Source organism: Benincasa hispida, chromosome 4 (assembly GCF_009727055.1).
Source record: "Benincasa hispida cultivar B227 chromosome 4, ASM972705v1, whole genome shotgun sequence".
NCBI classification, from domain to species: Eukaryota; Viridiplantae; Streptophyta; class Magnoliopsida; order Cucurbitales; family Cucurbitaceae; genus Benincasa; species Benincasa hispida.
This window is the reverse complement of record NC_052352.1, coordinates 32,766,591-32,793,172: the sequence shown is the minus strand read 5'-3', so window position 1 is coordinate 32,793,172 and position 26,582 is coordinate 32,766,591. Positions and strand designations below refer to the sequence as shown.

Genomic DNA, 26,582 nt, shown 5'->3' with positions numbered 1-26,582 from the left:
GTAAATTGAATTAAATATATATTTTAATGAAATATTATTGAGTTATTATAGTTAAATAATTCTTTGCATTGGTTAGGGTAAATTAGTATCAACTGATTTTGATTAAATAACCATATTCAAAATAAAATGTAAATGAACAAGAAAAAGAAAAAAAAAAAAAAACTCACATATTTATAAAGACACTTATTCACGAAAAAAGAGAATGTGGGAATATGAGATTCTAGTGTTCAACCCCAAAACCTTATACCAAACAATGGTATCAAAAGATAAAAACCACAAATATCTTGGTTAGTACACTCATATGTTAACTAAGGTATACTCGATTTTGACAAACACACACACACATATATATATATATTATTTTTTCAAATTTCGAGGTTCACAGTATAAATTTTATTTTGAGAAATTCTTATAAAAAGAAAAATTCTAAAAATATTTATATTTTATAGTAAAAATTTTTAAAACTACTTTGTAATTTTGGATTTTTTTACTAAATATTTTTAAATATTTTTTATATTAAAAAGACCCCTTTTATTTTATTATCATTATTATTTTAAAGATTTTTCTTAACATATTCCATAATTGGAATATGGAACATAAAAAAGTTTTGTCAAGACGAAAAGTTTGAGCTTAAGACTCCAAATATGTTTTTATGCTGAATCTGTATTATATTTTTCGTTTATAGAGAATCAAATTCAATCGGGAATTCTATTCACAAGCGGCCGTCCGGTGAATCTGCTCCGACCTCCGCCATTGGGGTTCCCCAATTTTCTTCATATTGCCAAGTCAAAATACGCGATTTCTCCATCTGAATCTGTTCTCTGAAGGAGGATCACTATGTCGCTTCATCGGCTTCGCGATCCGGTTATTGGCCGCGCTCGCTTTCTTCTCCAAGCTCGTCTAGGAGCTTTCCATTCGTCTTCACCTATCTCCTCCAGATACATTTCTCGGTATGGGTTTTAGACCGAATCATTGTTGGATTTTAGTTTCTTATCATATGCTCGATCTTCTTTGTTTCTGTGTGGACTTGGTATGTGTGGTTGTTGGGAAAAAAATTGATATTCTGATTCGGTTGGGCAAAATTTCGTTTGATTGAGTGTTTTAAGATGTCAAATATCAGTTTGGTTTAGTGGTGGAGGAACCGTTGATGACGAGTCTAAAAAATGCTGAATTTGTATGATATCTTGGTGGTCAATTCACTGCCTCCGTGAGATATCCCAAATGTTGGAGCTCCACCCTTTCTTTGATATCTTTCCTTTTATAGCAGAATATCTCTCCAATTCTTTCCTGACCACGTGGTTGATTTAATCTCAAGTTCAATTCTTTCTACTTGAGCTATTGTTCCCAGAATGTGTTTTATTTCCTCCCTGTTTCTTTGAAACTCTCCAATAGAATCTTCCGTTGGTTTAAATTTTGAAGTTTCTGGAGAACAAATTGTTGGTGTAGTGGACTCCAAACTGGAATGAACTGTGTCCATTTTGGAGGTCGTGGCAGCCTTTTTTCTCGCCATTAGGTCCTCTTTCATGAAGAAGGTCTGATATCAAAATTGGTGCTAACACTTCAAACTAATTTTACTGATGATAATCTTAATGGTGAAGCCTGGAAGGAACGGTTGTAACTAACAGTAACCTATACAAAGAGTAAAATTATATTAATTTTTTTTTTAGTGCAACAATGAAACGTAAATACAGGTCAACTTATATGGTCAGATTTTCTGCTGCACTGCAAGCCACTTCATCCTTCTTAGACATTGTTTTGGCAATAAAATATACAAAATTGATCTATGAACTATGAAGGAAGATTATAGGAAAATAAAATGATGCAATTGTCCAGTAACATTTTGGAAAGCTTGTTCTATTGATATTTTGAATCCTAGTAAAACGAGGTTCAAATCTAAGTATCAGAAAATGGTCAACTCTAGCAAATATAAGAGTATCTGGAAAGCCAAAGAAATAACATTCTAACATACATAACATGGGCATATTCAATTGGATAAAAATTATATAATCTGAATCTTGCCCCATCTGTACATTAAGTTGCTAAAGTGAGTAAAATCTTTTGGACGAGATCTTCTAGTCCTCGACTTGGTTTTTCTTTTCATGCACTGGCTTAACTCTTTTTTTTTTGCAGAATTATTTTCCAAACTCAGCGAATGGCACTACCTTTTTTGATGCTGAGTGCATTTAGAAAAGGGAAATCTTTGTTACTGCCTTGAAAATTGATCTATCCTTATGGATGGAACTTTGAATTTGTGTGAGCATGATCTTTCAGGTACAGCACTTGGAATGTACAAAGGTTTTCTGCTGGTGATGGTTCCCTCTTTAGGTTTGCATATCTACTGTTTATAATTGTTTTGTGCAAAAACTAACCCAACTAATTATACCAGGCATTGTAACTGCCACAATATTTTTACTCTTCACCTTTTTCTCACCATTTTGACTCACCAACTGAAAATAAATGTGATAGGCCTGTATCCTTTTCTTGTTTCACTGGAGCTTGTGGTCGAGCATTGCATCTGGAGGTTAGCCTTCAAGGTGCATAATTTTGAGTCTTTGACTTGTTTAGTTGAAGCATTCTCTAATCTGTAACCATGTTTTCATTTTCAGCGGTCAGTTGGTATCAGGTTTTTCTCAACCACAGGTATTGTCTATATGTGTGTTATTCGCTTCGTGTTCCAGTGTTGAAATACTTAAAAGTCTATGTTGCAAGAGAGTACTTTATAGTAATGGTCTATTCTCTCAGCTTTCATAATTTTCAGTAGTTTGGCATTCTACAGAAGCCGTTAGTATTTTGCTCAGGGGAATACTAGGATGATGTAAAATGATGAGAAAATTGTAATAATAATCTTGTTGCTTCAGTGATGCTTTTGCAGCACTACGTCAAGAACTCGGGTCGAGGTCATTATTAAAATTGTTTGCAAACCACTTAAAAATTAAAATGCTAAGAAGTGTGTGCATGCTACAATGCATGATTGTACAATGATAGAACCCACCCAAATTGCTGAAATAATATCGAAAGTTTAAAAAATACAAATATCCCATGTTATTCATGATACTTGGACCCTCCCTCTCTTGAGTACTCTTACTCAAACCTAAAACCACTATACAATTGCCTCTCAACTCCTGGTTTCATGTTATTTTAACACGATTTGTTGGATTCTCTCCATTATGTCCATGGATTATCTTCTGACTCTAAGTTGACTATTATTTCAGATTCTTCACATGCCGTCCTTGAAATGCCTGCACTATCACCTACAATGGTATATATCAGAAGTTACGAATAGTTACAGCTGATTTTTTGGTTGTTGAATTTTCCCCCAATTATTATCATTCATTACCAAATTGTTTCTGCTTTCCACAGAATCAGGGTAATATTGCCAAATGGAGGAAAAAAGAAGGGGATAAGGTCGGTATAACATCCTTATATGGATAAACCTGTATTATTGATTTATCTCTGTATGATTTAGAGATGACTCATGAAAGTGAAAATTCATCTTTCAACATTGAATACCTTTGTTGACATCATTGGCTAATGTTTTCTTAACATGCAGATAGCTGTTGGCGATGTCCTGTGTGAAATTGAAACAGACAAAGCTACTCTAGAGTTTGAAAGTCTCGAGGAGGGGTAATCTTAGTCATTATAACATTGTTTCTTTTAGTTAGACAAATGTGAGGGTGAGAATTAGAACATCTGACCTCAAGAGGAGGACATGTATTCATAGTCAGAAAGTAATCCTTGAATAACCCTCAACTATAACGATTCTATGATTATTGTAGATCTCAAAATTTGTCATCAGTGAATTCAGAAAGTAATCCTTTTTGGTACTTTACCTTGAGACAATCGGGCATGCGTCAAAATTGTTTTTCAATGATTATCCCCTGTAGTTTTTATTTTGAAATTACAGCAACTGCTTTGATTTTCTTTAACTCTGTCTCCATTGACTGCTTGAGGCATAATAACTTTTGGTTATGGGCTTTCTTCAGTTTCTTGGCCAAAATATTGGTTCCTGAAGGTTCAAAAGATGTCCCAGTTGGACAACCCATTGCAATCACGGTAATTGTTTCTATTTCAAAATATGTCAATACTATTAACAAAGCTACCATATACTTTTGTTTCCTTTGCATCTTAAGGCGGGGTAATCTCTTTACTGTAATAGATTTGATTAAAGAGTTTGGACGCGAAATATGGTCGAAGTTTTCTCTCCCTAATCATTCTACAACTGTTTGGAAAACCGTTCCCTTGTGAAAATTTGGAAGATGAAAATTATGCATATCATTTTATTGTTTTGATTGAAATTGACTCATGGGAAAGTGAAACTTAGAGCTCAATTAATGTTTTTTTTTACTAGCTTCATCTCCATTAGGCACCTTCAATTATATGTCATTTGTGGAATCTTTTGGTACTTTGAAAGTTTGTTTGATAGGCTGATTTTTTGTATTTGAATCACTGTTTTATGGTGATTTTAAGCATTTTCAAGTATTTTATTTTAAGCATTAGTCAATTATGCAGTGTGTTAGGGCTAACCAATTACAATATCATCAAGGTTGAGGATCCAGAAGATATCAATAGGGTCCTTGCCAATGATGTATCAGGTGCAACTGACATTAAAGATGATGCGGAAGGGGAGCAACAGGATAAAAATGAGGACAGGGCACAAGCTAGTTCTGTAGAGATAAATTCATCAAAACTACCCCCTCATATTGTACTTGAAATGCCAGCTTTATCTCCAACTATGGTAATAAATTTGACTTCCCATTCCTGCTAAGGCTAACAACTTATTATTCCTTCTTCCTTTTGCAATTTGAGATTGCTGGTCGCATGTTTCTTTCAGAACCAAGGTAATATTGCTACTTGGAGAAAGAAGGAGGGGGACAAGGTTTGTAATGTGCTTCTCAAGAAATTTTCTTTAAAATAGAAAGGTTGATGACATTTCTATTTGTTATTCCTTTTCCCATTTGATCGTGTGAAATTTCACCCTACTTTATTCCCTTTATTATCTCACAGATCGAGGTGGGTGATGTAATATGCGAGATAGAGACAGACAAGGCTACCCTTGAATTTGAAAGTCTTGAAGAAGGGTAATGTCATTTCATATGATGGGTTTAACCTACTTGCAGTAAAGCTCGTGCACATGAGTGCATATAGAAATTTCCAGTATGGTTTGTAGTTTTCAACGGCATACACTTTCTAGGACTTCATGTAACCATGATTACACTAGGGTTTCATTAATCATTAAGAATAATCTTGAAGTATAACCTAACACTTTATGTTTCTCTTAAAAAAAAAGTACTACCTAACACTCTATTTTGGGAAAATACACTTTCGTTCCTTTAGGTTTGGGGTTGGTAGCATTTTGATTCACGAGTTTTCAAACTCGACATTTTAGTCCATGAAGTTTGAGTTTGATAGTATTTTGGTCCCTACCGTCAATTTTTCGTTAATTACCAATAGAGAACTGACATGATGCTCTATTTTTAAAAAATATATAGTATTAGTTTTTTTTTTTAATTTTTAAAATCTTTTTACTTTTATGTTTTTCTCTACACTTTCTCCCTCCACCCTCTTCTTTCTCCCTCCACCCTCTTCTTTCTCCCTCCATCCATGATTGCCACCCCACCACCTTTTTTCTTCTTTCTTCTATTTTCTTTCCCTCTCCTTTCCCCGTTTAAAAAAAAAAAAAAAGATCTTGTAACGAGAACTCTCGAAAGGGGCTAAAAATACATCAAATCTAGAACTACATGCTGAAGGATCCCCAACCCTAAGCAAAGACCACGTTGGAAAGAAAACCACTCGGCACATGTGAACAAATGCTAGTAAAAAGTGAAATGAACATATGTTTCAAGTTACATGGTCATATGCCCTACACCAAGTAGAAAGTTGGAAATTCCTACCAAAATCAGAGGTTTGGCATTTTGTTTTATGAATTTTAAGCGACTAATTCATATTTTGTAGTGACTATTTCTTATCTGTTGGTTAATTTTAGACTGGAGCTGTTGAGTAGTTTTCTCATTAATAATAAGATGGGCTTTTCCTTCTATCATAGAACTTCTCAATTATTTTGGTGTAACATAACCTGTAGGTATCTGGCTAAGATACTAGCACCCGAAGGCTCGAAGGATGTGGCTGTTGGAAAACCCATTGCAATTACAGTAAGCGTCAAAATGCCTGCTCTCTATAACTTATTTTTGCTGTTTCTTGAGGATGAATTTATAAATTATATCCAATGCAATCAAATTATACTGGTGATTGTGAAGTGTTATTCACAGTGTTTTTACATATTTAATGGATGAGAAATTCTACAAATGTTCTTAGTATTATGGACAACTCTCTTCTTACTGAACCAATGTGTAACGTTAAGTTGTCTGTTTGGCAAGGTTGAAGACCCCACAGATATTGAATCTGTAAAAAGTGCTGTTAGTAGTAGTTCAGGAATTAAAGAGGACAAACCTGCGCATACTACTGTTAAAAATGATGTTGGAACATCAAAAGGAGGTACTGTTGCAAGAATAAGTCCTGCTGCAAAGTTGTTAATTGCGGAACATGGTCTGGATGCATCATCATTGAAGGCATCAGGTTCTCATGGAACACTGTTGAAAGGGGATGTTCTGGCTGCCATTAAATCAGGGAAAGGTTTGTCAAAAGTTTCTTTGTCCAAAGATAAAAGATCTCCTGAGGTCCGTGCACAGGCTTCTTCCACAGTCTCATCAGAATCAAAACCTTCAATAAAGCAATCTGATTCTTTTGAAGATTTACCTAATAGTCAAATTCGCAAGGTTTCATATTTCTTTTGTTTTAGCAGTAATTCCATACTTGAAGTAATTGGTTGGACTAGGAGTGAAACATGTCATTTTTTATTTCCTCCCTTGCCCTCTCCTGCTTTGACTTAATAATTGTTATAGTATCTTATAGGATTATTTTTAAATATAGGAAAATGAACCAAAATATTTACAAATATAGCAAATTTCACTATCTATTTGCGATAGATTGTGATAGACTGTGATAGACTACTATTTGTGTCTATCTATGCCATGATATACACAGATAGTAGTATATCGCGATTTATCGCAGATAGACTGTGATATTTTACTATTATGTGTAAATATTTTCAGCACTTTTGTCATTTAAAATAATTGTTCATCTCATAAAATCGTTATTACAATATGGGTTTTGCAGGTGATTGCTAAAAGATTATTGGAATCAAAACAAAATACACCACATCTATATTTGTCCACAGGTGCTTGGATTTTGGCACAACACATACATATTAAGAATTCAATTCATCCACTTCTGATGCACTTGACCTTTTTTTCTCTCTCTCTCTCTCTCTTTTTTTTTTTTTAAAATAATAATAATAATAATTATTATCATTATCTTTTTTTGTTATCAGATGTCATATTGGATCCTCTTCTTTCACTTAGAAAAGATCTTAAAGGTTTGGAATCTGAACTATTACTTGGTTTAATTTGTTCCGTTGGCTTACTCTTTCGGCAACATTTATCCACTCAACATTATTTGTAATTCTACAGAGAAGCATGATGTCAAGGTTTCCGTGAATGATATTGTCATCAAAGCCGTAGCAGTTGCTCTAAGAAATGTTCGTGGAGCCAATGGTAACTACAATTCATCTTGCAAAATGTTATTGGGTGTCAAGCTTCTCTCTTCAATTGGCAGTAGAGTGGACTCAGTCATTGTTTTAAAAAGTCCTCGGGGGAAGGCTCAAAGCCCTATGCCTTGGGGCTTTTTCATTAGTTTCAAAAAATAGTAATAAGCAGGGTTTTTTTGTCTTCTTTATTAACTAAAATAATCAAAGTTAGTAAGCCTAAATGCATGTTTAGAGAATTTTTTTTTTTTTTTTTTTTTTTCATATTTCCACTTCAACCATGTTTTCTCTCCTTAGAAGTCTATTGCGCTTTATTGCACCTCGAGCTTTAGAAAATACTGGTCACAGTATGATTTTACACACAAAAAAGAAAAGTGGTGAAATTACTTTTTTGATTCAAAATAAAGGCGGTGACAAACTTCTGGACTCAAAACATTGAATGATAAATTCTGGACATGACATGCAGTACTGTGTGCATGCTTTTGCAATTGGTTTCAGTCCTTCAACTGTAAAACTGTCTGAAACTAAAATATTCATTGCATGACAGCTTATTGGGACGATGAGAAAGGGGAAGTTGTTTTCTGTGATTCTATTGACATATCAATTGCAGTTGCTACTGAGAAGGTATATGCATTTTTTTTTCAACATTAGTTATTTATGATCGATAAATGGGCTGATGACTAAATATTTAAACTTTGCAGGGCTTAATGACTCCAATTGTGAGGAATGCCGATTTGAAGACCATATCGGCAATTTCTTCAGAGGTACCATCTTTACTTATTTTATATCCTTGTCGTCAGAGGTTGACATTTACTTTTTGTTTTTATGTAGCAAACTGTGTATTCAGTAAAAATGTAAAATTACTTCTACCTTTTGTTTGTTAATTCTTAGTTATCATGTATCTGATTTAGGTCAAGGAGTTAGCTGAGAAGGCCCGAGCAGGGAAGCTCAAACCAGATGAATTCCAAGGAGGCACTTTCAGGTGATTATGCATATCAGCTGAGCAAATACACTGACTATAGCATGATAACATTAATTTTTTTTGAAAAGGAAACATCCTTTATTAATCAATAAAATTTAGTACAAGAGATGAGTACTTTGTGAAAAAAGGCGAATACAGAGAACCAAGCAAGAAACCAAAGGATTAGTAGGTGCACCTGGGTATCTCAACTAGGTTGACACCCCCATAGCACCCTCATCATATCCATCATAGATGAAAAGCCGTCAAAGGCTAACAAAAGAGCATTCTAATGAGACAATACAAGGAAAAGCTTCACAAACTGAAGTTGCAAAGAACCAAGCTACAAAGATCTATAGTACATCAAGGAAATTAAGACAGTTAAGAATACTAAGAAAAGAAAAGCTGCTGTCACTATCGTCGGAGCTTCAGTTAGTCTTCCAATTGAAAGAACGTCTGCCAATTTAAGCTTATGTCTTACAAAGAATAGGCTTCAAAGCATTTAGAAAGGGAGCACCAAAGAGAGGCGTTGAGTTTTGCCGCCTCAAAGTGAGCAAACCAAGGAGTTTCCTTCCCATTGAATACTCTTTGGTTTCTTTCAAACCAGATTTCAACCAGCACTGCTTTTACCCCATTAATCCATAGTAAATTGGAGTATTTCTTTAGAATAGGACCAGAAAGTAGTTGTTGCACATTGCTTCTAAATGAAATATCAAAGACCCAAGAGGTGTTGAAGCAATTAAGGAAATCTTTCCGGCAATTGAAGGCCAAACAACAGTCAAAGAATAGGTGTTGAAGGTCTTCTTCAGCTGATTTACAAAAGACACACCAATTGGGGGAGATAGAGTAGCAAGGCAGCTTTCTTTGCAGCACCGAGGAACAATTTAGGGTTCCAAAAAGCATTATCCAAACTGTTATATTAACTCTCCTAGGGCTGTTGGACTTCCAAATGCCCTTTTGAAGACTGGCTGAAATTAGGGTGGTCACAGATAGGTGATTAATCAGTGATTTAACTGAGAAAGAGCCATTATTTTCAAGGAACCAAATGCGAGTGTCTTCACTATTGAATAATTTTTGCTTAACCAACAATGCTAATAGGGATTGGAACTCTAGAATCTCATCATCTTTTAGGGCTCTTCTGAAGTTGAGAGTCCATGAGGAGGTGTGATAATCTCAAAAGTGTGATACTGAACCGTTGGGAAGTGATGTTAAGCCAAAAAGGGAAGGAAATCTGTCTTTTAGATGAGAAGAATCCAGCCAAGAGTCTTGCCAAAATGCAATTATGGTTCCATTTCCCAACTTAAAATCTGCCAAATTCTCAATATTCAACCAAGATCTTGAAATACTTATCCAAGGGCTTCGAAGACTGCAATGAACCTTGCCAGAAGTGTGCCAACCAAATTGGCTGCTACCATGGATACTTGAAATAACTTGACACCACAGGGAGGGTTGCTTTTTTAGAAACCTCCAACCCCATTTGGCTAGTAAAGCCACGTTTTTAGCTTTTAATCCTCCAAGACTGAGCCCCACATCTGCTTGTTTTTTAGAGACTAGCTCCCACTTTGCTAAATGATTACCTTACCCCAAAAGAGGACATGTAGTAGGTTGGGAGGTTGTAAAGGACTGAGTTGCACAAGGTAGCTCTTCCACCTCTTGATAAGTTGTATCTTCTCCATTTGTCAAGTTTTTTATGTACTTTATCAATGACCGGCTGCCAAAACACCAATTTCTTTGGATGCCCCCCAAGAGGGAGACCCAAATATAAGAAAGGAAGGTGTGCTAGTTGACAATTCAGCCTTGAAGCTACTGCCTTCAACTTTGAATCTTCAATATTTACCCCACAAATGGCAGATTTTTCCTAATTAACTTTCTGCCCTGAGTACCACTCAAACAAAATAATAGATTTTTTAAGATTGTTTAGCATGTCATCGTCGTACTTACAAAATAGTAGAGTATCATCAGCAAACTGAAGAATGGAGAGTTGAATCTTATTTTTCCCAACCGCAAAGCCTTCAAACAGACCTTTTTCTTGGATTCTGGCAACCAAAACACTAAGCAAGTCACTAACCAAAAGGAAAAGGAAGGGAGAGAGGGGGTCACCTTGTCTAATTCCCCTTGTAGCTTTAATTCTTCCTCTTGGCCTTCCATTAATGAAGATAGAGAACATTGGATTAGAGATACAACCCAAAATCCAAGATGTCCACTTGGGGTGGAAGTTCCTTTCTTTAAGGGTTTTTTCAAGAAAATCCCAATCCACTCTATCAAAAGTCTTTTCAAGGTCAAGCTTTAAAATCCAACCCTTTTTCTTCTTACTTTTGTAGTGTTCTACTGCCTCATTAGCTATTAAGACCGGATCAAGGATTTGTCTTCCTTTAATGAAAGCACTTTGAGTTGAACTTATAAGGCTAGGCATTACTTTCTTGAGTCTTTTTGCAAGAACTTTAGCTATAATCTTATAGATTATAGTAGATAGGCTAATAGGTCTGAAGTCTTTCACTAAAACTGCCTCTGATTTCTTTTGGATTAGGCAAATAAAATTTTCTTTGATGCAAGAATTGAGCTTTCCATTGTGGTAAAATTCATCAAATATACTCTTTAGATTGTCCTTTAGTAAATCCCAGAATTTTAGGATAAATTCAATGGTGAATCCATTCGGTCCTGGAGCTTTTTTTCTTCCCAACAACTTTACTGCTTCCTTAATTTCTGCCAGATTAAATCTGGAAACCAGCCCCATATTCTGATCTGAAGAGACCCTTGGCCAGCTCAAATTCTAAGGTATATATCGTGAGCCTTGACATTTTGAGTAGAGATTACTATAAAAGTCTATAATTAGAGTTTCCACTTCTCTGAAAGTCTTTGTAGCTTCCCCTTGATCATTGATTAACTTTGTTATTAGGTTTTTCCTTTTCTTGGCTGCAAGGAAACGGTGGAAAAAGGCTGTATTCTCATCTCCCAATTGTAACCAATTCAGTTTGCTCTTTTGAATAAGATCTCTTTCCTCAGTTTGGTAGAGGGATAAGTCTGCTTTTAGGGAGATTCTTAAATCTTCCTCAAGAGAGGGTTCCTCTTGACACTTCATTATCATATCTCTTCTTCGAATTTCTTCTAATAGTGCCTCTTCATTAGCTTTCTGCTGTTTGGTTTGCTCCAAATACCATCTTTTAAGGGCTTGTTTCAGTCTTATTAATCTGATTGAGAACACAAAACTAGCCCACCCTTGCTGATTTTCCAAACTTAAGGATCGTTCAATAATTTTGCAACACTCCTTGTTAAGTAGCCAACTATTACAAAATCTAAAAGAGGAGGGACCCCATTCAACAGCTCTAGCTTCAAACAAAAGAGGAAAGTGGTAAGAAATTGGTCTAGCTTGCCTTGAGACTCTTGAGTTTTCAAATATATCATCCCAATTACTTGTGACGAAGAATCTGTCAATGAGCGACCTTAAGACTGTTTATCCTTCTCATGACCAAGAGAATCTTCCATTTGACATAGGAATTTCAAGTAGATTTGTATTTCTAATGAAATTATTAAATTGTCTGATTTCTCTAGTTGCTCTTCCCATTGGAAATCTTTCTTGTCTTCTTCGGATACAGTTAAAATCCCCACCAATACACCAAGCACTTTCACATCTTTCTGCTAATGAGGTTAATTCAACCCACAGATTTCTTCTTTCCCTATGATTGTTTGGTCCGTATACATTGGAAATCCAGCATACTTTCTTACAGATGGTGCTGCATTTTAATGTTAGTGAGAATTCTGCCTTGATGACCTCCAAAACTGCAATCTTGCTTTCATCCCACGAAGAAAGAATGCCCCCTGATCTGCCTTGTGATTCCACAAATGCCCAACCCACCTCCTTAGAACTCCAAATATTTTTTATGAAAGGAAGGTTGAAGCTGTCCTTTTTTGATTCTTGGAGTAGAACAACATCCGGATTTATTTTTCTCAGGAGTTTCTTTATAACCAATCTTTTTGTTTTATCGCCAAGGCCCCTAATATTCCATGAGATAATCTTCATTTACTAATTTTTGTATCAGAACATAAGCAGAAGGGCAGTAGTCGATCCTGATTATGACAGGACAATGTCACAAATTTCCAAGAAAGAGTTGAGTTCCTGAGGCAATTCGGCAAGGGTTGAATCCCTTGCCGAATTGCCTCAGGAATATCCAACTGTATTCCTCAAACTATGATGTAATTGTGTAGCTGTCATCTAATACAGCCATTACAACTTAATCTCCAACTCTCCTTGTCAGATGTATCCATAAATTACTACACTGCTCTATTGCTTAAAGACTTTGTTGGAAGCATCAACGATTAACTTGCATTTTTGTCCTTTCTGCAGCATTTCAAATCTAGGGATGTTCCCAGTGGATAATTTTTGTGCTATAATTAACCCTCCACAGGTTCTCCTCTCTCTCTCTCTCTCTCTCTCTCTCTCTCTTTCTCTGTGCAGTTTGGATAGCCTTACACTTACTGACCTCTGCATGTAGTTCGGAGTTTCCAAGTTTAGAGATGGAAATACTTATATAAAGATCATCTGATTTATGGAAACTGATTCTCTTTATTTCATTCTTTTTCCTTCTCTGTTCCGTAGTTTTCAAATGGTAGGTTTGAATGTCGATCTTTTTTCTTTTTCAGGTTCCACAAATGAATTCATTCTCTAATTGAAAACCATTGTTTCAATTTCCTGATTTACCTCGTTTTGATGAATTAACAGAACAATATGCTATCGTATATTCATGTTTCTAAGTTTTATCTTATTAAGATCACTATTTAATGAACATGTATAGTAGGCCATGTTGGTTCTCGCTGTTAGAGCCAAGTCTAGGTGGACATTTGAAAGTAGCACGGAAGAAATTGTTTATATAAATTGTTGAAAATAAGGGGGCTGTTACCTTATGTATTAGCCCTAGGGGCATTTTAGTCCTTTACTTTGCCCTAGTTTTCTCTTGTTTCTGTATTAGGATTTTTTCTACAGCCTATTTATACCTTGGTTCCATCTTGTATGATAGTATTGAAAATAATAAGAAAAAGCTCTTCTATCGTGGTTTTTCCTCCCTGGTCTAGGATTTTCCACATACATCGTGTGTTCACTTCTTATTTCAATATGGTATCATAACATGGTGATGAAACCCTAGCCGTTGTTGACGAAAATCAACCATCGACCTTAGCCTACGATGGGATCACTGCCGAAACTGTTGACGCCGCTACTGCCATCACCTCTGTCGCTGCTCAGGCTGCTATTGATAAATATCTTCGGTCGACCCATCTCAGCCCGATGCCGGTGCAACCGTCGCATGGTGTCCAGCTGCCCAATTGAGCCATCGGAGCCAATCCACCTGAGCAGCACCTGACGCAACCAAATCTGGCCCAGCACCTGACGTAGATGAGTCAGCTCCATGCCTTATCGACCCACCAGCCCTAGTCGCAGCTTCCATTGCAGCCGACCCATCCAATCCTCTCGTCAGTGTTGCTATCGGTGTCGTCTAGTACATTGCAGCCTTCTGCCGATCTCACGAGTTAGTCATCCTCTTATTTTGGTGGACAACAACCACCTATGACAACCACTGTTAGCCTTCCTCAAAACGTGTCGGCCAACCATGGTGCTTCGGATTCGATGGGTATGTCTCTAATGGTGATCCAACAACAATTGGTGCTTGAACAACATATTGCCGCCCTTGGGGCAGTTCTTAGGACTACCATAAACCTTCAGACAAATCTTGTAAACTCAGATCTTTCTTCTGGTCTACCGATGTATTCAAAGAATTCAGTAACTGCTTTCCCAAATTTACCTACAGCAAATTTTTTATCTGGATCTATGGGAAATTCTACAGGGTTCATTGCAGGAGAGAAGCTAAATGGCCAAAATTATTTCTCTTCGTCTCAGTCCATCAAAATGGCCCTCGAAGGGCATCATAAGTTTGGGTATCTAATTGGTGAGATACCTCGACCTCGACCTCGACCTAGAGATCTTCAAAAGCGCATTTGGAAAGGAGAAGACTCCTTGCTCGCTCTTTATTAGTTAATAGCATGGAACCACAGATAGGAAACCTTTACTGTATGCTGCAACTAGTCGGGATATTTGGGATCCAGTACAAAAATTGTATTCTAAGAGGCAGAACGCGTCCCGTTTGTACACCTTGTGGAAACAGGTTCATGAGTGTAAACAAGGAACCATGGATGTCACTTCCTATTTCAACAAACTATCTTTAATCTGGTAGGAGATGGATCCATGTCGAGAAATTGTCTGGGATTGCTTGTGTGGTGGAATTCAGTATTCAAAAATTGAGGAAGTTGATCGTGTTTATGACTTTCTTGTTGGTCTGAACTCCAAATTTGATACAGTTCGTAGTCGAATACTGGGACAAAGACCGATACCTTCCCTCATGGAAGTTTGTTATGAGGTTCGATTAGAGGAAGATAGATCTAGTATGAACAATCCTATTGTCAATACCACTGACTCGGCTGCATTTGGTGCAAAATCATCTGGGTCTGATGGAGGCAAGTAAAATGGTAAATCTCCTCCAGTGTGTGAACGTTGCAAGAAACCGTGGCACACTAAGGATCAGTGCTGGAAGTTACATGGTCGACTTCCGAATAGCAGACGTCGCCCTTCAAATGATAAGTCAAATCCTAGCGAGTACTTGTGAGTGATTCTACAAATGGTGGTTCACAGCCTCAATCTCAGGTGAATAACCAACATGACCCTAGTGATGTTGGGGTCGGTGCGATTGTCTAATCAGGTACTTCTCAGTCCTTCAGTCTTCTGAGTATTGAGGGTAAAAAGCCATGGATACCAAATTTAGGAGTTACAGATCATTTAACTGGCTCATCTGATTAGTTTCTCTCATATTGTCCGAGTGCTGGTAATGAGAAGATTCGGATTGCAGATGGGTCATTTGCTTTTGTTGCGAGAAAGGGTCATCTCTCTCCGTTTGAGGGTTTGACCTTACAGTATGTGTTGCATGTCCCAAAAATATCTTATAATTTATTATCTATCAGTAAGCTAACTAGAGATCTAGATTGTCGAGTTATCTTCTCACCTGATACTGTTTTATTTCAAGACTTGAGTTTGTGGACGACGATTGGCACTGCCTGACATGATAGAGGACTCTATTTTCTTTCTGATGATGCTTTCTCTAGGAGTTGTTATAGAACTAGTTTGTTGTCTTCTTGTTTTTCAACTTCTAAAAAAGATTATATGTTATGGCATTTCTTTCTTGATCATCCCAATTTTCAATATATGAAGTATTTATTTCCCCATTTATTTCAAAATGTTGATGGTCCCTCAAACATCACTACTTCGTCCGGGAAACATTGGTTTGTGACCTTTATTAATGATCACACCTGTTTTACACGGGTGTTTCTTCTCACTGATAAATCAGAGGTAATATTTGTTTTCCAACAATTTTATACTACAGTTGAGACTAAGTTTAACACCAAAATTGCCATACTTCGTAGTGACAATGGTCGTGAGTTCTTTAATAACACTCTTCATAATTTCTTGGCTTCTAAATGCATGTCCATCAAAGTTCTTGTGCTTATACTTCTCAACAAAATGAGGTGGCTGAACGGAAAAATCGTCACTTCATTGAGGTTGTTTGATCCCTCTTGCTTTCTGCTTCTCTTCCCTTTTATTTATGGGAAGATGTCGTTCTGACTGCAGTTCATCTCATTAATCGAATACTTTCCCATGTTCTTAAATTCCAAACACCTCTTGAATGTTTTAAAGAGTCCTACCTAACCACGTGTCTTATTCCTAATGTTCCTCTTCGAGTGTTTGGATACACTGTTTTTGTCCATAGTTATGGTTCTAACCACACTAAATTTGCCTCTCGTGCTCAGAAATGTCTCTGTCAGGTATCCTTTTCACCAACGAGGTTATAAGTGTTCCCATCTGTCTTCACAAAAGTACTTTGTCTATATGAATATAACGTTCCTTGAGAATAAACCTTTCTTTTCTGTTAGTCCTCTTCAAGAGGGAGAGTACTAGTGAAGAGACTAATTGGTCTACATACTCGGTCCCTACGGACTTTCTCCCTGAACCTATCCCGGGTGCAAATGACACTGTCCTCCCTACTAAACAAGTGCCATGGATAACGTACTACAGAAAGAATCTTAGAAAGAAAATAGTGTCTCCTATTGCTCCACCGACTACAGTCCATGAATTGGAACCGGCACCAGCTCAAACTCAAGGTACTCCTATTTCTAATAATATTGATGTGTGTGTCGAGGATGATGTGTGTGATGTGGTTAAGAGTGACAAAATTGAGGTGGTAGTCCCAGAAAATGACAAAATTGCAGGTAGTGACGAGTCACCAGAAGAAACACAGGAGGATGAGAGTCTGCTGGGTAATGGAGTGTGACCACCATCCTCTTACTGATGAGGGATCTGACAAAACAAAGGGTCATGATGCCTCTCTCGATATTCCCATTGCTTTGAGAAAGGGGACCAGGTCATGTACTAAGTATCCCATACACAATTTTCTATCTTACGGTAATTTGTCTCCTGAGTTCAGAGTGTTTACTACTAGTCTGGATACAGTAACAATACTGTACAATATACATATGGCCATGGAAGTTCCAGAATGGAAGGTTGCAGTCACGAAAGAGATGAGGGCTCTTGAAAAAAATAATACGTGGGATCGTGTAGCTCTCCCTAAAGGGCATAAAACATTTGGGTGCAAAGGGGTGTTAACTGTAAAGTATAAGTATTGAAATAAAGAAAGAAGAAGAAGAAGAATGCAAGGTTTATGTGGAAAACCCTAGATCAGGGAGAAAAAACCACGATAGAAGAATTCTTATTATTTTCCACTAACTACAAACACCACAAACCCAAACATATAAATAAACTAAGTCAAACCCTGATACAAAGAAAAGTAGAGAAATATAAAAAATACTAAAATGCCCTTAGGGCAACTACAACAGTTTTCAACATTCCCCCTCAAGTTGGGGCGTAAATGTCATTAAGACCCAATTTGCTAATACAAGTATCAAAATTTGCCTTAGTAACCCTTTAGTGAGGATGTCAACAACTTGTTGACTTGAAGGAATGTATGGAATACAAATATTGCCACTGTTCAATTTTTCTTTAATGAAGTGTCTGTCGATCTCCACATGTTTAGTTCTATCATGTTGCATAGGGTTGTTGGCTATACTTACAGTAGCCTTGTTATCACAATAGAGTTTCATAGAAGCATCACTGTCTTGGTAAAAGTTAGTCAAAACTTTCTTCAACCATATCTCTTCACATATTCCCAGACTCATAGTCCTATATTCCGCTTCAGCACTATTTCTAGCAACCACACCTTGCTTCTTACTCTGCCAACTAACAAGGTTACCCCACACAAAAGTACAATAACTTGAAGTTGACTTTCTGTCTATAACAGATCCTGCCTAATCAGAGTCAGTATAAGCCTCAATGCATCTCCTATCATATTTCTTAAATAGATTTCAAATATTTCAGAATTCGAGTAACAACCTCCATATGTTTCTCGTAAGGTGCCTGCATAAACTGACTAACCATACTGACAAAATAGGATATTTCCAGCCTAGTATGAGATAAGTAAATCAATTTTCCTACTAGACGTTGGTACCTCTCTTTGTTAACAGGAACTCCATCGACAGAATCTCCTAGCTTAGCGTTGACTTCAACAAGGGTATCAATGGGTTTATATCCAATCATCCCTGTTTCCCTCAACAGATCAAGGGTGTATTTTTGTTGAAAATTCCTTCTCTCGGTCTTGCTATCTCCATTCCAAGAAAATATCCCGAACTCCCGAGATCTTTAATCTCAAATTCATCAGCCATTTTCTATTTTAGTATGGTAATCTCTGCGGAATCATCTCTTGACAGAACGATATCATCAACATACACGATTAGAATAGCCATCCTTCTCGATGTTGACTTCTTTGTGGACAGGGTATGATCAAAATGTCCCTGAATGAACCCCTGGGACTTAACAAAGGTGGTGAACCTGTCAAACCAAGCTCTCGGAGACTGTTTCAAACCATATAGGGATTTTCCGAGTTTACAAACCTGATGATTAAATTGAGCTTCAAACCCAGAAGGAGGACTCATATAGACCTCTTCTTCTAATTCATCATTCAAGAATGCATTTTTCACATCAAGTTGATGGAGGGGGCAGTCTTTGTTAACGGCCACACTAAGAGAAGGACTCGAATCGTGTTCAGTTTTGCCACTGGAGAGAAAGTTTCCGAGTAATCGATTCCATCCATCTGAGTAAACCTTTTAGCAACCAATCTAGCTTTGTATCTATCTAGAGTTCCATTAGATTTATACTTAACAGTGAACACCTATTTGCACCCAACAGTTTTATGCCCTTTAAGGAGAGCTACAAGGTCCCACGTTTTATTCGTCTCAAGAGATTTCATCTCTTCCGTAACTACAACCTTCCATTCTGGAATCTCTATGGCCATATGCACATTGGTTGGAATTGTTACAGTATCCAAGTTCGTAGTGAAAGCTCTAAACCCAGAAGACAAGTTACTGTAAGAAAGGAAACTATGCATGGAATAGGTACACGACCTAGTCCCTTTTCGTAGAGCAATAGGTATATCAAAAGTGACATCATAATCTCCTGTTTTACCAGACCTCTCATTAGTAAGAGAACGGTGGTCATCCTTGCTTACTCGTGGCAAATCCTCCTCCTGAATTCCCCTGATGATTCATTACTATCTGTAACTTTGTCGTTGTCTGGAACAATCTCATCACTTTCAATCACATCACTCTTAACACACTCATCACACTCATCAGTATTATCAGGAACAGAAGTACCTTGAACTTGAGTTGGTGCCGGTTCCGATTCATGGACAATATCCGATGGAATAACAGGAGACGCTATTTCCTTTCTAAGATTCTTCTTGTAGTATGTTATCCAGGGCACTTGTTTAGTAGGGAGGACAGTGTTATTTGTATCTAGGATAGACTCAGGAAGAAAGTCCACGAAACAGAATATGTAGACAAGTTAGTCTCTTTACTAGTATTCTCCCCCTGAAGATGACTAACGGGAAAAAATAGTTTATCCTCAAGGAAAGTGACATCCATAGAGACAAAGTACTTCCTTGAGGACGGATGGAAACACTTATTAGCTCTACTGGTGAAGAGGATATCCGATAAAAACACGCTTCTGAGCACGAGGAGCAAATTTAGTTTGGTGAGGACCATGACTATGGACAAAGGCAGTACAACCAAACACCTGAAGAGGGACATCAGGAATTAGACGCGTGGATAGGTAAGACTCTTTGAAACATTCAAGAGCTTTCTGGAATTTGAGAACACGGGGGGCATCAGATTAATGAGATGGGCTGCAGTTAGAACAACATCTCCCTATAAATACAATGGAAGAGATGCAGGGAGCATGAGGAACCGAGCAACTTCAATGAGATGACGATTTTTCCGTTCAGCCACCCCATTCTGTTGAGGAGTATAAGTTATGAAGCACAGATACTTCATGTGAGACAAAGAATCAGTATCAGACACGTATCGGATACCGATACTTCCATATACTTCCTAGATACATATCTGACACGCGATTTGATGTATCTATACTTTCAGATACTTTCCAGATACGTATCTGACACGTGATTTGTAACTCATTTAATCTTTCCTAATCTAAAATTAGGCAACCTATTTAAAAAACTCACTACTCGAGTCCAAAACTAAAAGAAAAAAAAAATAACGGACCAAACCCTAGATTAGAATCATCTAATCCCCATCTTCACATTTGAATCCCCACAAAGTCTACCAAAATATAAACCATTTGAATATCTTCAACAATAAGTTCTTCGTTTATCTTCATACTTCTATCTCTAATCTTTTTCTTCTTCTTCTTTGCAATATGAGTCACTTTTCTATTGCATTTTATTAACTATTGTACTTCAACATCTTAGATGTTGCTTTTTTTTGTATTGTATTTCAGTGTTTATATTCTATTTTGTGCTATTGTTATTAACTTGTATGCTAAATTTATCTATATCCTAGATTTTTTTTAAAGAAAAAAATTTATCTTCAACGTATCAATATCCTCGTTTTTTAGAAATATATATATTAAAAAAATATATAAAAAAATGACGCATCCTTAGACGTATCCGTATGTTAGTTTTTTAGAAATTGACGAATCTCCGTATCCAATCGTATCTGTATCATGTAGCTATATATGTGTCTGTGCTTCATAGAGTATAAGCACCTGAGTTTTGATGGACAATACTTTTTAAAGTCAGGAACTCGCAGAGGGTGTTATTGAACTCTCGGCCATTGTCACTCCGAAGAATGACAATCTTGGTGTTAAACTGTGTTTCTACTGTAGTATAAAATTGTTGGAAAACAGATGTCACTTCTGATTTGTCAGTGAGAAGAAACACCCATGTAAGACGGGTGGGATCATTAAGTTACAAACCAACACTTCTCGGACAAGTAGTGACGTTTGAAGGACCACAAACATCACTATTGACTAGATGGATAGGCTGGGAAGGTTTGTAAGGCTGAGAAGGGAAGGTAACCCGGGGCTGTTTTGCATGTATACACACATCACAAGTCAAAGAAGAAATATCCACATTATGAAATAAATGGAGAAATAAATATTTCATATAATGAAAGTTTGGGTGACCAAGATGAAAATGCCATAACAAATAATCTTTTTTAGAAATTGACAATGAAGATAACAAACTAGTCCTAGAAATATTCCTAGAGGTAGCATCATCAGAAAGGAAATAGAGGCCCCTATCATGCCGGGTAGTGTCAATCGTCGTCCCCGAGCTCAAGTCCTAAAACAAAGCAGTATCTTGTGAGAAAACAACTCGACAGTTTAAATTCCTAGTTATTTTACTGATAGACAGCAAGTTGTTGGATATTTTGGAACATGCAACACATTCTTTAAGATCAAACCCCGGAAAGGGGAGAGATGACCTTTCTCTGCGTCAAGAGCAAAGGACCCATCTGCTATCTGAATCCTCTCATTACTAGCACTCGGAAAATATGAGAGAAATCGGTCAGATGAGCCAGTCAAGTGATCTGTTGCTTCTGAATCTAGTATCCATAGTTTTTTCCCTCAATAAAAAGGCTAAAAGATTGAGGAGTACCTGATTGGAAAATCGTACCGACCCCAACAGTACCTGGGTCATTCTGGTTGGTCACTAGAGACTGTGATACATCATCAGTAGATTCACCTACGAGTGCTCGGCCAGACTTTAACTTGTCATTCAGAGGGTGACATCTGTTGTTGGGGGGTTGACCAATGTAGCTTTCAGCACTGATCCTTAGTGTGCCACGGTTTCTTGCAATGTTCACATATTGGAGGAGATTTACCATTCTGCTTGTCACCATCAGTTCTAGAAGATTTTACACTGAACGCAGCGGAGTCTATAGCAGTAATCACAGAACTGTTCATAGCACTGGATTTATCTTCCTCTAAACGGACCTCAGAACAAACCTCCATGAGAGATGGTATCGGTCTTTATTCCAATATTCGACTACGAACAATATCAAATTTGGAGTTCAATCCAGCCAGGAAGTCATAAAGACGATCAACTTCCTCAATTTTCGAATACTGAATCCCACTGCATGAGCAGAGACAATCTCTTGACATAAATCCATCTCCTGCCACAATAGAGACAATTTATTGAAATAAGAAGTAACGTCCATGTTCCCATATTTGCACTTGTGAACTTGTTTTCGCAAGGTGTACAAACGTGACGCATTCTGCCTCTTAGAGTATAGTTTTTGTACCACATCCCAAATATCTCGAGCAGTCGCAAAGTACATCAAGAGTTTCCCTATTTGAGGCTTCATGCTGTTCACAAGGAGAGAGCAGAGTAAGGAATCTTCTCCCTTCCAGATGCACTCTTGAGGGTCTCCTGGTAGAGGTCTAGGTATCTCACCAGTGAGATAACCAAACTTATGTCGTCCCTCGAGGGCCATTTTGATTGACTGAGACAAAAAAAAATAATTCTGGCCATGCAACTTCTCCCCTGTAATAATGAACCCTATAGAATTTCCCATAGCACTAGATAAAACATTTGTTGTAGGTAAATTAGGGAAAGGAGTTACCGGATTTTCTTAATAAACGGTAGATTGGAAGAAAGGTTGGAGCTAACAGGATTTGACTAAAGAGTTGTGTTGGTTCCAAGGGCAACCCCAAGAGCAACAATCTGGTGTTGAAGACTAACCAATTGTTGTTGGACCCTAACCAGAGAAAGACCCATCCACCCCAAAGCACCATGATTGGCCGACACATGTTGAGGAAGACTGAAGGCGGTTGTCGCAGGTGGTTACTGTCCACCAAAAAGGGAAGAAGACACTTCACCTAGATCGGTGGCTGAAGCATCGATCGACGGCTGGTACAGTTGTGTGGAGTAAGGGGTGATCGTCAGTTAGACCAGCGCAGAACTCAGGGCGATTATCAGCTGGAGCAGCGCTGCGCCATGGTGGAGCGGCTAGAACTTGGGGTGGGTCGGCTGCGGCAGCGATGGAATCTGGCTCGATCGCGTCTCCAGCTCAAACAGTGTCAATCGTTGCCTTAATACCACCGCGTCGAATTGAGATGAAGCTAGATCGGTTCCAGTTGGCGGTTGGACACCGTGCGACTGTCGCTTGTGCACCGGATTGATGTGGATCGATCAAAGATACTTATCGACAGCAACCTAGATGACAGCTACATTAATCGTTTTAGCAGTGGTTCCTTCATCAGTTACGTTTTCCTCTATGATGGCTAAGGTTTTGTCACCCTACTCTAATACCATATTGAAATAAAGAAAGGATGAAGAAGAAGAATGCAAGGTTTATGTGGAAAACCCTAGACCAGGGAGAAAAAACCACGATAGAAGAATTCTTATTATTTTCCACTACAAACACCGCAAACCCAACATATAAATAGACTAGGGCAAACCCTAATACAGAGAAAAGTAGAGAAATGTAAAAAGACTAAAATGCCCCTGGGGCAAATACAACAGTTCTCAACAATAAGTCTGATGGAACCCTCGATAGGTACAAGGCTAGATTGGTTGCTAAAGGGTTTACTCAGACTTATGGAATAGACTACTCAGAAATTCTCTTCTGTAGCGAAGCTAAACGCAATTCAAGTCCTTCTTTCAGTAGCAATTAACAAAGATTGGCCTCCCCACCAACTTGATGTCGTTAACATTACCAGACTAAAAAAGAAAATGGCTGATGAATTTGAGATTAAGGATCTTGTTTAAAGTATTTCCTTAGAAGGGATTTCTATTTCTCAACGAAAATACACGTTCGATTTGTTGAAGGAGATAGGGATGGTTGGATGTAAACCGGTTGATACGCCTGTTGAATTCAATGCTAAGCTGGGAAATTCTGTTGACGAAGTTCCTGTTAATAAAGAGAGATACCAATGTCTAGTGGGAAAATTGATTTACTTATCTCATACTAGACCGGATATATTCTATGCTGTTAGTATAGTTAGTCAGTTTATGCAGGCACCTTACGAAAAACATATGGAGGTTGTAAATTGGATTCTGAGATATTTGAAAACTGCACTAGGGAAAGGCCTGATGTTCAGAAAAACCGACAGGAGATGCATTAAGGCTTACACTGATTCGATTGGGTAGGATCTGTTATAGACAAAAAATCGATTTCAGGGTACTGTACCTTTGTGTGGGGTAATCTTGTTACTTGGAGAAGTAAGAAACAAGACATGGTTGTTAGAAGCAGTGTTGAAGCTGAATACAAGGCTATGAGTTTGGAAATATGTGAAGAGATATGGTTGAAGAAAGTTTTGTCTGATCTTCATGAAGATAGTGATACTCCTATGAAACTCTATTGTGACAACAAGGCAGCTATTAGTATAGCCAACAATCCTGTGCAACATGATAGAACAAAACATGTAGAGATCGTCAAACACTTCATCAAGGAAAAACTGGACAGTGGCTATATTTGTATTCCCTACATCCTTTCTGGTCAATAAGTTGTTGACGTTCTCACTAAAGGACTACTCAGTACTCAGGCAAAACTTTGATACTTGTGTTAGCAAGTTGGGTCTAATTGACATCTACGCCCCAACTTGAGGGGGAGTGTTGAAAATAAGAAGCTGTTACGTATTGGCCTTAGGAGCATTTGGTTTTTACTTTGACCTAGTTTTCTCTTGTTTTTGTATTAGGGTTTTATCTACAGCCTATTTATATCTTGGTTCCGTCTTGTATGATATTATTGAAAATAATAAGAAAGAGCTCTTCTATCATGGTTTTTCCTCCTCTAGGGTTTTTCATGTACATCATGTGTTCCCTTCTTCTTTGAATATAAATTATTTAATGAATACATTTGGAAACTTTAATTTAAAAAAAAAAAAAAAAAAGGGAAACAATACTTTTCATTGATGAAATGAAAAGAGACTAATGCTCAAATTACAACGAGACATAAGAGCATATGAAACTGAAAGTTTAATGGTTATATTCTTTGCATTCATGATTATCTAGTAAGAGCAGCTTCAAATGCTCGTCGGTTTCAGTATGTGTTTTATGTTTTGTATGTGGATAAACCCTTCTACCCTCAGGGATGGCTGGCTTAAATAAAGCATCATTTTTTTCAGTTTTGTATGTCCTTGTAAATTTGCTTTCATGTCTTTCAGGCTGGGATTCTCGCTGTAGGTAGAGGCAACAAAGTTGTTGAACCGATAATTGGAAATGATGGTACAAAACTTCTTCCTCATATTTTCAACCATGAAAGTTTTGAGTATACAAATAACTAGCCAAGTAATTTTGGTTATACTTCTATCCAGGAGTTGAGAGACCTGTGGTGGTCAATAAAATGAATCTGACATTGTCGGCCGACCATCGAGTGTTTGATGGAAAAGTTGGAGGTACAAAACTGTTGTAGTTTTTCAAGCTCTTCTTTACCTGGTTTCTTGTCTTCTCTTGTCTGATGGATATGAATCTTCTCCAATGTTTTAAACTAATTTGGACTGGCTCACACTTTTCTAGAATTAGAATGATTGTCATCCTTGACAAACGGAGATAACTTGTCCTTGTTAGTCTCTTTAATATTTCTTCATGTAACCAATTGATAAGGAGAATGACCCACAAGAAACCCTTAGCTTATTCCCAAAATTAACAAATGGAAGGTGTGGTTTGTTTTTGCTTAATGCTTTACATACAAAAAATTACCAAGGTTATTATCTTAGGCAGGAGAAGTTATTTAATGATAGCAGGTACGTTGGATCATGAGAGAGAAGTATTTAAAATTTTTATCAACATTCAGATTTTTTTAATCTACATCTAACTGTTATTATAGAGCAACTACATTATGGCAACCTCAGAATAATTTGTTCAAGGGAAATTACTTAAAATGTGTCTTTTTTGCAGGCGAATTCCTCTCAGCTCTACAAGCAAACTTCAGCAGTATCCAGAGACTGCTATTGTAGTGTTTCTTCGAGATCAACATTGGCAGCAGATGGATTTTTATTACTCAAAATATGGAAGTATTTATTCCTTTGATTTTCTCTTTTCAGCTTACATAAAGTATTGTTGATTCTCACAAGATTGGAACTGGCGTCGTCAAGAGAACCAAACTTGAAGGTGGCATATTAAGCAACCTTTTCCATCATCCCAACTCTGTCCGTCAAGGAATAATGATGCATAAAAGGATGAGTCTTTTGAGTTCTTTTTGCATAATTGTTGTTTTTCTTTCAAAAATTTTGAATAATTTTTTTGGATGCTTTTGGTGTGGCACCAATCTCCATTATATTTTGAGGGAATAAATGAAATTGGTGATTTACGACGATGTCTCTCATTCTCGACCAAGAATGACTGGTTTTTAAGTCATTGTCGAGGACAGAAGCTTTTTACGTAAATTGGTTAGAAATTATTCTAATTATAATACCTTAAATAATTAAACTCATAAATCTTAAATGAAAAATCGGTAATCTTGTTTGGTAATCATTTTGTCTTTTGTCTTTATTTTTTAAAATTAAATCTATAGAAAGTACTACTTTCAAATTTCTTACTTTGTTATCTATCCAATGATTTAAAAAACCAAGTTAAA

The 26,582-nt window shown here is 37.1% G+C and overlaps 1 protein-coding gene across 2 annotated transcripts; it reads left to right on the top strand.

Moving 5' to 3' along the window:
- The first annotated feature begins 597 nt into the window (after positions 1-597).
- LOC120075428 (dihydrolipoyllysine-residue acetyltransferase component 1 of pyruvate dehydrogenase complex, mitochondrial) lies at positions 598-26,330 on the top strand. Of its 2 annotated transcripts, none has more exons than XM_039028810.1 (23): positions 598-950; positions 2,272-2,325; positions 2,467-2,534; positions 2,607-2,640; positions 3,213-3,259; positions 3,361-3,405; positions 3,551-3,624; positions 3,984-4,053; positions 4,544-4,735; positions 4,832-4,876; positions 5,005-5,078; positions 6,080-6,149; positions 6,375-6,773; positions 7,174-7,234; positions 7,388-7,432; positions 7,527-7,610; positions 8,148-8,224; positions 8,302-8,364; positions 8,512-8,582; positions 12,901-12,961; positions 25,171-25,231; positions 25,321-25,401; positions 25,904-26,330. In XM_039028810.1, exons 2-23 carry the CDS (start codon positions 2,286-2,288, stop codon positions 25,960-25,962), a joined length of 1,821 nt encoding a protein of 606 aa, XP_038884738.1. In that variant the 5' UTR covers positions 598-950; positions 2,272-2,285; the 3' UTR covers positions 25,963-26,330. The 2 variants fall into 2 exon arrangements, with proteins under 2 accessions (XP_038884738.1, XP_038884737.1); XM_039028809.1 differs by having other exon boundaries at positions 599-950; positions 2,467-2,521.
- Positions 26,331-26,582: the final 252 nt, after the last annotated feature.